Source organism: Trachurus trachurus (genome assembly GCF_905171665.1).
Source record: "Trachurus trachurus genome assembly, chromosome: 19".
Lineage (NCBI taxonomy): Eukaryota > Metazoa > Chordata > Actinopteri > Carangiformes > Carangidae > Trachurus > Trachurus trachurus.
Window position 1 is genome coordinate 740,759 of NC_139913.1, and position 11,545 is coordinate 752,303.

The 11,545-nt window shown below is 44.4% G+C and overlaps 1 protein-coding gene across 1 annotated transcript; it reads left to right on the top strand.

Annotated features, from left to right (window-relative positions):
* The first annotated feature begins 517 nt into the window (after positions 1-517).
* On the top strand, positions 518-11,278 carry LOC311002419 (TBC1 domain family member 12-like). Its single transcript, XM_083993785.1, has 14 exons — positions 518-1,193; positions 1,523-1,622; positions 1,726-1,850; positions 3,688-3,770; positions 4,403-4,520; positions 5,417-5,523; positions 6,091-6,153; positions 7,455-7,546; positions 7,623-7,694; positions 8,325-8,447; positions 8,574-8,683; positions 9,370-9,527; positions 10,319-10,422; positions 11,142-11,278. Exons 1-14 carry the CDS (start codon positions 748-750, stop codon positions 11,163-11,165), a joined length of 1,725 nt encoding a protein of 574 aa, XP_083849911.1. The 5' UTR covers positions 518-747; the 3' UTR covers positions 11,166-11,278.
* The last annotated feature ends 267 nt before the right edge of the window (positions 11,279-11,545 follow it).

Consider the following 11,545-nt stretch of genomic DNA (forward strand, 5'->3'; position numbering starts at 1 on the left):
TTGGTTTGTCAGGAGGAGCCGCTGTCTGGACCTGGAGCTCCGGAGAGACGAGCTGACAGCAAATTACCCACAGCTACACCGGAAACCAGACGGCTCAGCCCTTCAAAATAAAACCTGAAACATTACAGGACCGGAAACCAGACGGCTCAACCCTTCAAAATAAAACCTGAAACACTACAGGACCGGAAACCAGACGGCTCAACCCTTCAAAATAAAACCTGAAACACTACAGGACCGGAAACCAGACGGCTCAAGCCTTCAAAATAAAACCTGAAACATTACAGGACCGGAAACCAGACGGCTCAACCCTTCAAAATAAAACCTGAAACACTACAGGACCGGAAACCAGACGGGTCAACCCTTCAAAATAAAACCTGAAACACTACAGGACCGGAAACCAGACGGCTCAACTTTTCAAAATAAAACCTGAAACATTAGCTACAGGACCGGAAACCAGACGGTTCAACCTTCAAAATAAAACCTGAAACATTACAGGACCGGAAACCAGCGGAGTTACCTTTTAATTAAAAAACAAACACACTAAACCAGATTGAACCTCAAAAGATTTTAGTTTAACTTTTATACCTCAACACAGGGAACAAGTTTTTATTTAAATATTAAATGTGATGTGAAGAAACTGAAACACGTTTGAGTTTCACGTTAAATGCGTCGTCAGCTCTGTGACAGAAGATAAACAACACTCAGGACTTTTATTTTTAAAGTCACGGACAGGAAGTGTCCAGTGAAATGGAAACAAGTGATGATGGTTCGTCTCCAGGGGCAACCAAACCAAACAACACAGACGGGTCCTCGCCGTGTCGTGACCCTGATGATGTCATCAACGCCTCCGGCCCAGGAGAGCCAATCAGAAGCTCAGGTGACGACCAGGGGGCGGGGTCAAATACAACTGATGATGTCACCGTTACCGACGGCTCAGACTGCGGTCTCTGTGGGGGCGGAGCCACGCGGAGCGCCGTGACCTCTGACCTCCTGGAGGACGATGACGCCTTCACCACAGAGTCGCCGCCGCCACCAGGTCACATGACCCCTCCCCCCACCGCCGCCGCCGGCCGCTCTAGGAACACGTTCGAGTCCGGCCACCGGCAGAGCGCCGCCGGTGAACCGGTCCAAGACCAGAACTCTGAGTCCGAGCTGCAGTCGAGGAGACCGGACATCGTGGAGTACTTCAGCAGGTAAAACACCTAAAGTCGCTAATTAGCTTAGCTCAAACACTGGAAGTGTATGGGTAGTGTTAGCCTGCCTCCACCTAAAGTCGCTAATTAGCTTAGCTCAAACACTGGAAGTGTATGGGTAGTGTTAGCCTGCCTCCACCTAAAGTCACTAATTAGTTACGGGGCGTCGCCTGGAACGCTACAAAGTCGTGACTTGAAGTCGTAATTTACAGGTTATTGATGGGTAGTAGATTCAGATTTTGTTGTTTGTTAATTATTACGCACTGGCCCTTTAACTGTGTGTGTGTGTGTGTGTGTGTGTGTGTGTGTGTGTGTGTGTGTGCGTGCAGCAGGGGGCGGGGCTCCAGCTGCAGCGTTCCCGGCTGGAAGTTGTTTGGTAAAGTTCCTCCCAGACAGAGTCCGTCCAAACAGGCGCGTGTCATCCAGCAGGTATGACCTCTGACCTCTGACCTCTGACCTCTGACCCCGGCCTGCAGCATGCAGCCTGTTGCCATGGTGACTGAGGTGTGTGTTGTGCTGTCTGTCGCTGCAGGAGTTCGAGGCGCGCTGCTCTCCTACCCATCATGCAACAGGGCAGCAGCAGCAGCAGAGCAGCAGGAAGAACCGGGAGTTTGAGCCGCTGTCGACCACAGCGCTGATCCTAGAGGACCGGCCCCCGTACGAACACTTCCTGTCTGTGTGTTGACTAGGGATGGGCATTTGAAGAAATCTTTTTGATCGATCATCTGGAAAATTAACGATCAATTATCGATTAATCGTTAATATTCATATTCATATTCATATTCATAATTAAAAACAGAATGCGTGCGGCTATGGCGTGTGCCAGTAATCCAGGGCTTACTTACTTCCGTGAAGGAAGAAGGTCAGACAACAACGTACACGGACGTCTTTGTGCTAGCGCTTCACCATTGGGACGGTGCTGGTGCCGGCATTTAAAAAAAAAAAAAAAAAGCACAGTTGTGCTGCCTGGCTCACCTGTCAGAGCAGCTCTGCTGTCCCTCTCTCTTCAGCCTCGTGTTTGGCTGCACTTGTACAAAAAAAATCACAAGCGCGGCACAGAAAAGAGAAACTAACTCTGCAGGATATTTACCTTAAGTTTCATTTTAACCGTAGTTAAACAGCTTCGGACTAATTGTGATGTTAGATAAATGACCTGTAGCTTGTAACTAACAGAGAGAGTGGAGGCTGCTGGAAACCAAACCTGCTGATCAGAGCGGGCGGAGCCACGGTGTCACAGCTCATGTCCGCGACACAAGCGCCCCGTCATATTGATGAATTATTTCACTCTTAAACCATGTAATAATATAATTATATAGAGCTTATGAAAAAATAAACCCGTGGTTTATTTCTCCATCATCAATCAATCAATCAAATTTTATTTATATAGCACCTTTCAAAGCAAACAGATGCCGTTCAAAGTGCTTTACATTTTGACTGAACAAATAGGAGGTAAAACAAGAAAAGCAAGGAGACTAAAGCACGAAGATTAAAAACAACAAGAAAAAATAACAGCCTCAAACAACAATACAATTTTACAAAACAAAAATAGAATAAGATGCAGGATAAAAATAGGAGAAAGATAACAATAAGAAAGAATATAAAACTGTAAAACAGAACAAAAACACTGTGAGACTATAGCATAAAAGCCAGATTAAAAAGATGGGTTTTTAGCCTACGTTTAAAAGTATCAATGTTTGTGGAACTGGTTTATTTCTCCATGACAGCTTCTGCCCTCTACATGATCCCTTAATAAATCAATAAAAAATGTACGTGATCGATAAAACTCTTATTAACTTAACTCTTATCAATAATCGATCATCGATTAATCATGCCCATCCCTAGTGTCGACCACTTCCTGTCTGTGTGTCGACCACACCGGTTTGTGTAGCGACTCGTTTGCACATGCGCCAACGGACCGCCATCTTGGCCAGTTACAGTTTGTCAGGTGGAGTCGCTGTACGTAGCTGGCCAAGACGGCGGTCCATTCGTACAAACCATAGATAGATATAGAGACTAGATGCTGCGTTCCCAGGCAGCTCTACTGAGTGGAATACGTCAACGTGGCGGCCATCTTGGTGAGGGGGAAGCCGTGTCTACTTCCTGCACTAGAGGTCTATCAACCATTAACATCACCACAACTCACTGAATATTCAACCCATTTTCAAGCCGTTTGGTTTATTATAAATGTCAGACATATGTTCATGGTACAACAACAATGTTTATATATTAAACATACACTTAGACACTCAGACACACACACATGCATACAGACACTGAGATGTGTTCTACAGGGTCTGACTGGTCTGACTGCTGGGCAGACGTTTATATGTCTATGGTCAGAAACCCCTCACCAAGATGGCCGCCGTGTTGACGTACGCTGAGAAGCAGAAGGCGGTATACATCTAGTCAGTATATAGTACTGTTACTGTATATCCATGTCTGAGTCGCTACGCAAACCGGGTGGTGACAACCACTTCCTGTCTGTGTGGATCAGGAACCTTCCAGCCAAGTCAGCGGAGGAAACACAGAGACACCGACTGCAGTACGAGCAGATGGTGGCTGAGGCCAAGAGGAGAGGTATCTATCTATCTATCTATCTATCTATCTATCTATCTATCTATCTATCTATCTATCTATCTATCTATCTATCTATCTATCTATCTATCTATCGTTCTATCTATCTATCGTTCTATCTATCTATCTATCTATCTATCTATCTATCTATCTATCTATCTATCTATCTATCTATCTATCTATCTATCCATCCATCCATCCATCCATCCATCCATCCATCCATCCATCCATCCATCCATCCATCCATCCATCCATCCATCCATCCATCCATCCATCCATCCATCTATCTATCTATCTATCTATCTATCTATCTATGATCTATCTATCTATCTATGATCTATCTCTATCTATCTATCTATCTATCTATCTATCTATCTATCTATCTATCTATCTATCTATCTATCTATCTATCTATCTATCTATCTATCTATCTATCTATCTATCTATGATCTATCTATCTCTATCTATCTATCTATCTATCTACGTATCTATCTATCTATCTATCTATCTATCTATCTATCTATCTATCTATCTATGATCTATCTATCTCTATCTACCTATCTACCTATCTACCTATCTATCTACCTATCTATCTATCTATCTATCTATCTATCTATCTATCTATCTATCCATAGAGGTGAAGGAGGCCCAGCGGCGGCAGCAGCAGATGAAGGAGAAGGTCCGACAGGAAGAGGAGATCTCCAACGCCGCGCTGGTCTGGAACCAGCTCATCCTGCCGCACTGGGACTCCATGTACGACCTAACCCTATCTCATTAAATATGCGCTAATTTGCATATATTTCCAGACCATAAATCTGAACAATGGATAAAGCTACTTTGTTTTATTGTGTTGACATATTAGAGTCTTTAGTTTTTCCAGAGGAGGATTGTGGATATCTCTTGTTATCACTCTGTAGATGAGAAAATACTGTCACCAGCTCTAAAAAGAATCACATTTTGCCATGTTTTTAGTAATAAAATGTTGTATAAATGAGGCTGTGAATGATATATCAACAATCCCCTCTGTAAAAACCTTCAGAATATAGAAAGGGATCAAAGTGGAAGGTTTGGTGTCTGGAAGTGCTGCTGAAGTGGAGATTTCTAGCTCAGAGTCTGAGTCTGAGAAAACGACCTTTAAAGACTTGGACTGTTGGTGATGATCCCTCCTCTGTTGCTCACCCTGAGCTTTCTCCTGGTTTTCCCTGTTAAAAGGGTTTTCCATGGAGTTTTTCCTCAGTGGATGTGAGGGTCTAAGGACAGAGGATGTTGTTGTGATGCCATGTGAAGCCCTTTGAGACAAACTGTTTGTAAAAAAAAACGGGCTATACAAATAAAATTCCCTTGCCTTGTAAAATTACATAGATTGTTATTGTCAATGGTACTTTTATGATTGGTTGCTGATACAGAGGAAATGACATCATTGTTCAGGAGAGAAAGAGCTTTACAATGACACCTGACATGACACGGGTCAGACTAACTCCTGGTGAGTTTAGGAGAAAAGACAAAAGAGTCAGAGAGTAAAATAAAAACGTTAAAGTTAGTTTTCTCCCGTTTCTTTCCTCTGGTCTGAAAGGAAACGTGTTGTAAACCAGTTTAAATGTTTGTCCTGTGGTGTGTGCCTTTAACTCTGTAACTCTGTGGTGTTTCAGGAGGACCAGCCGTCGAGCCCAGGAGCTGTGGTGGGGGGGTTTACCTCCCAGCGTGCGGGGCCGAGTGTGGAGCCTCGCCGTCGGCAACGAGCTCAACATCACTACAGGTGAGAACCTGATGGAGGACGGTGTGGATTCACCTGAGGCCTGCAGCACCTGCTGGTCACCTGCACTGCAAAAACTCAAACCTCTCCAGGAATATTTGTCTCATTTCTAGTCAAAACTAATCTCTTTCCACTTAAAGGGATAGTTCACCCAAAATTCAAATTTCGCTGATTATCTACTCACCCTCATGTCGACTAAGGGCTGGGAGAAGTTTCAGTCATATTGAGTGAAATTTGAATTTTGGGTGAACTATCCCTTTAAAATAAGACAAAAAATTACTTGTTTTTAGATCATTTTCACTTGTTTCAATCTAATTTTCACTTGAAATAAGGAGAAAAAAGTTTTTTGTGCTTGTAATAAGAAAGAAAAACTTGCTCCAATATCAGATTTTTCCACTTATTTCAAGTGAAAATCTGTTTGAGAGAAGTAAAAAACAAGTTAAATTTTATGTGATGAGTCTTATTTGAAGTATAATGAGGTTTGTTTTGACTAGAAATAAGACAAATATTCTTGGTAAGATGAGCTGATCCCCTCCTCCTCCTCCTCCTCCTCCTCCTCCTCCTCCTCAGAGCTCTACCACATCTTCCTGTCCAGAGCCAAGGAGAAGTGGAGCGCCGCCGCGACACAGACAGGTGAGGAACCAGTGGCGAAGATGAAACTAGACTAATATGAAGATCAGCTGGGCCTCGTATGGAATTACTTCTGTATCAAATCAATCCAAACAAAACAAAACAAGAGCTTGAGAAAGAATAAAACTTTATTTAAGAGAGAAAAAACTCACTGAAGCAAAAAAAAAACTGTAAACTCAAAAGCAAAATTAAAAGGACAGATTGTTTTCTCATGGCACAATTCAAACGGATCACAAAATAAAACTTTGACTCCCGTTCACTCACATGGAGACTTTTTCCGTGTTGAGGTCCCATGGCGACGTTACTTCCTGCTTCCTCTTAGACTCTCTATAACCAGAGTGTATGGGAGGAAATGTAGCCGATGTCATATCTGGCCCTCTGCGTTGTGTTTCTCACGGCCTGCCCTAGGTGGGGTTCGATCCCACGACCTCCCGCACCGGAGGCGACAATGCTAACCTCTTCGCCAAGAGGTTGACAACCACTTGGCGGGTTGGTTAGCACGTCTTTTATGGGTGGAGTGAGTGCACATCCGTTACACTCACCCCCGCTGAACTCACTCCACCCAGGGCATCCGGGTCACGGCACCGTTGTGTACCGCGTTGTGTAGTTTTAACATACGAGTCAGACTTTCACTGTTGGCAACCTCGCCGTTTATTGTGCACACATGGACTGACCTGGCAGAGAAATCCACATTTACAGTCAGTCCAGCTCTTCTTCTCTCACACACACACACACACATGCACGGCTGAAAAATGTAAAACGAAAGGAAAGTGCAGGTTAGCTACCACATGTAACCATAGCCATGTTGTAAACAGAAATAAAAGAAAAACACCGTCAACTTTATATGGAAAAGGACGTGCTCAACTGTTCGGGAGCTATATGCTTAAGAAATACAACTTAAACCACCCCTTAGCATTGAAATTAAAGTAATTAATATGAAACAATAGCGGAGCTCGTAGCTTGTGCACCTACCAGGGAAACAGCAAAGTCCGACTGCGGCTACCCCCCGGGGTGCACGACCCTAATCCGCAGGGGTGATGCATTTAATTACCATAGGAAAAACAAGTTTTTGTGTTGTGTGGTGAGTTTTTATGGCAAGTGGAATCAAATGATCTTTTAACTCCGTTACAGAAACACGTGACCAATCAGTGACTTCATACGTACAACGTGTTTAATCTACATTTGTATTACAGCGAACACATTGAACTCACTTCTATCTCTCTCATCTAAACATATAAACTCTCCAAAGTGTTTTTATTTTATTTTTTATGCTCTTATTCCCCTGGTGCCCCCCCCCCCTGCAGACGCGGCGTCGCTGCGGGACCGAGCGTCCGGTCGGGACCGGATCAGTCAGGACGTCTCGAGGACGTTTCCCTCGCTCGGCGTCTTCCAACAGGTGAGACACGCGGCTCAAACAGGAAGTTCAGCTGCAGCAGACAGGAAGTGAATGAATCCAGACTTTTATTTTGTAGGGCGGTCCCTACCATGACCTGCTGCAAGGCATTCTGGGAGCGTACACCTGCTACCGGCCGGATGTGGGATATGTGAGTCTCACACACACACGTACAAATAAATACATTAGAAATCTGTTGGTAAATGTCACTTTTCCTTCTGATAATTGTTTTTTTTGGGGGGAAATCTCTTCATAGGGATTAAAAAGATGTGGTTGATCAGTAATAAACTAAAAAAGGAGGTTATACACAAAGTATATCCAGCAAAAAAAAAACATTAGAAAGATTTAAACTTGATATTGAATAGCTACTATTTATTTTTTCACTGTTCATATTGTCAAATGTTTTGGTTGAATGTACAAAACTTTATTGAGAAGAAAACTGGACATTCAGTAGCTACGTCTGCATGAAAAGGGCATTTATCTTTACTCTGAAAACAACCAAATGGAAAATGATTAAAACATTTTAGTACAACTTGTTTTATTTTTAGGTAAATTTCATATCCACAAAAAGAAATGGACTGACAGCAAAACCAAATGTTACACTTTTTTTGAAGGAACTTTATCAATACAGCACCGACATCGATGGACTAGAAATGCCAAAGGCTTTAAAAACAAACTTTATTTGTTTAATATGTTTTTCTTTACATCGATGCATTTTTTAATACATGATACTTCTATACTCTTTGTATCTTTATCTTTATATATTTTTCTCCCCCCCCAGGTCCAGGGGATGTCGTCCATCGCCGCTGTCCTCGTCCTCAACATGGATGAAGTCGACGCCTTCGTCACCTTCTCCAACCTCATCAACAAACCCTGTCAGCTGGTGTTCTACAGGGGAGACCAGGTGTGTGTGTGTGTGTGTGTGTGTGTGTGTGTGTGTGTGTGTGTGTGTGTGTGTGTGTGTGTGTGTGTGTGTGTGTGTGTGTGTGTGTGTGTGTGTGTGTGCGACTCACCTGTGCTCCTCCTGCAGATGTTCAGGTACTTCGGGGCGTTCCAGATGTTCCTGGAAGACGCTCTTCCTCGTCTCTTCCTCCACTTCCAGTCGGTGGGTTTGACCCCCGACCTCTACCTCCTGGACTGGTGAGTCATCATGACATCACGCCGCTCTGTGGCCATGTCATAAGGCTAACAGTTTCCCTCCGCTCCCAGTGTTTGTGCTAAGCTAGGCTAACAGTTTCCCTCCGCTCCCAGTGTTTGTGCTAAGCTAGGCTAACAGTTTCCCTCCGCTCCCAGTGATTGTGCTAAGCTAGGCTAACAGTTTCCCTCCGCTCCCAGTAATTGTGCTAAGCTAGGCTAACAGTTTCCCTCCGCTCCCAGTGTTTGTGCTAAGCTAGGCTAACTGTGCTGCATCCCCAGTGTTTGTGCTAAGCTAAGCTAGGCTAACAGTTTCCCTTTACTTCCAGTGTTTGTGCTAAGCTAGGCTAACAGTTTCCCTTTACTTCCAGTGTTTGTGCTAAGCTAGGCTAACAGTTTCCCTTTACTTCCAGTGTTTGTGCTAAGCTAGGCTAACAGTTTCCCTTTACTTCCAGTGTTTGTGCTAAGCTAGGCTAACAGTTTCTCTTTACTTCTAGTGTTTGTGCTAAGCTAGGCTAACAGTTTCTCTTTACTTCCAGTGTTTGTGCTAAGCTAGGCTAACAGTTTCCCTTTACTTCCAGTGTTTGTGCTAAGCTAGGCTAACAGTTTCCCTCCGTGCTAAGCTAGGCTAACAGTTTCCCTCTGCTCCCAGTGTTTGTGCTAAGCTAGGCTAACCGTCTTGCCCCCCCCAGGGTGCTGTCCCTCTACACTAAGCCCCTCCCCCTGGACGTGGCGTGCAGAGTGTGGGACGTGTTTTTCCGGGACGGGGAGGAGTTCCTGTTCCGGACCGCTCTGGGAATCCTGAGGCTGCACCAGGACGTCCTGCTGCACATGGACCTGGTCGCCATCGGTGAGTCACCTGCTGTTACCACGGCGACGCCACTCACACAGAGCTCTGAGGATGAGGAGGATCAATCGTCTTTAAAGATTAACTAAACCCCCAAACCACTTTTTTCTGCTGAAAACAAATGTATTTGGGTATAAGGTAGTGTTGTCAGTTGATTCTGGTCCAACTTTTGACATTTTAGTCAAAATATTTCAATTTGGTGTATTTTGTAGTAAAAATGTAGAGTGACTGCCCTCTATGGGTTGAAACACGGCTATTACAATCAAATGTTTCTATTGGCTGAGATGGAGGCAGATGACGTTTTGGAGGCAGCTTTCGTCACCGGCCACCAGCTCCCCGACCAATCAGCACCGGCTGCTGCCTGCCGCTAACGGTTGCTAGGCACTCTAGCTGCTCTGCTGCGGCTAACGGCTGCTAACAGCTGCCTGAACGGGAATCGTTAGTGCGGCCGCCGCTGGCGCTAACGAGCCGTTAACGAGCTAACGAGCCGGCGGATCAGCTGTAGATGCTGTGTCAGGGCTCCTAGTAGTGTCCACGCTACTAGTGCTGTTAGAGTCGCTCGTTAGTAGCTCGTTAGCGCTAGCAGAAGTGTCGATGTGTGTTTATTACTTTTTTTTCTCTTTTGTGTGATTTCGCGGGTGTGAATGGGGCGCAGGGGAGGGGGGAGGGGGGATCGGAGAGTGCTCCTGAGTCCCGCCCATAATCAAGGCATTTTTTGAATTTCAAGCTTAGAGCACGTCATCCAAAACTGAGGGGTTTAGTTCCCCTTTAATTCTGTCGTGTCGCTCCTGCAGCTCAGTTCCTGTCCCGCCTCCCCGACGAGGAGCTGCTCTCTGATAGGCTCTTCTCCTGCATCTCGGCCACGCCCCTGCAGAGCCGGAACAGGAAGTGGAGCCAGGTGAGTCACATGACCCCCCCCTCCCCCACCAAACCCTGAAGGTTAGGTGTAATGCTGCGTTCAAGACGACTCGGTAGTCGGAAAAAAACGAGCTCCGAGTTGTAAAAAATGAATTGAACAGCGTCGAACTTACAGGTGGGAAACTCTGGTATCATCATATCAGAGCTCCGACTTTCTGACTTGACGTCACGACAACATCAAAACATGGCGTCATGCCCTCGTCTTAAACGGTTAGAATTTAAAAAGTTATTTGTTGAGGTTTTAATGCATATTTTTGTGTATTACTGCAGTAGCCGATATGAAATACGTTTATATGAAGCTGTGATTGTTGTATGGTGTGAAATTGTGGTTCCTCGTATGTGACGGAAATAAGGTTTAACAGTTATCAAGGCTGTAACATTCTATGTGCACTCATCTGCAGCGTCTCCTCTCCTCCACAATAAACATCATTTACTGCTGCAGTGATTTTTACTATTCAGCGATGAGCCACAATACGACAAACTTCCTTCAGGTATCCATGGTTTTATTCTTCCGAGTTCCTGCAGCGAGTTGGGAATCCCGACCTCCGAGTTGTTATGAACGCAGCATAATGTCTCAATCATTGAATCATTTCTACATTGTGTTGCATTTATAACATTTGTGCTGGACTGTTCCTTTAATTGTGCTGCAGCCAATCACAGGAGCCGGTTCTGTAACAGGTTGTGTTTGTTCTGTCTCAGGTGTTGTCGTCCTGCAGCAGCTGATTGATCCACTGACTGAACTCTTCTGATGAAACATTCAAACTGAGCGATGAAACAAAACGAGCTGCAACTAAATAATATTTAATTTGAATAAATGAACTTTTTTTTTGTAAAAGGAAACGATTTGTGTTTTCATTGACTCTTATGTTATGTAAATGAGTGACCAGTGTGTTAATGTTCATGTTGTTAACCCCGGAGGTTTATCTCTCTGCTCTCTGGTCTCTGAATATGCTGCTACTGGGTAGTTGGTTGTGTTTTACCTTGTGGATGATTTGTACAGTTTCTACTTTGACCAAATCTCTTAACGTCAGTGCAGCTGCTCAAGAACAAGTCACTGGTCTGTTCTTTATATTTTACATTGAATACAGTGCAGAGCTCTTTTC

Excerpts from the sequence above, each read along its gene's own strand:
- LOC311002419 (XM_083993785.1), top strand. The coding sequence starts at position 748 with ATGGAAACAAGTGATGATGGTTCGTCTCCAGGGGCAACCAAACCAAAC. Across the intron at positions 4,521-5,416 it reads CTGCCGCACTGGGACTCCAT|GAGGACCAGCCGTCGAGCCC; the intron begins GTACGACCTAAC and ends GTGGTGTTTCAG. Across the intron at positions 5,524-6,090 it reads CGAGCTCAACATCACTACAG|AGCTCTACCACATCTTCCTG; the intron begins GTGAGAACCTGA and ends CCTCCTCCTCAG.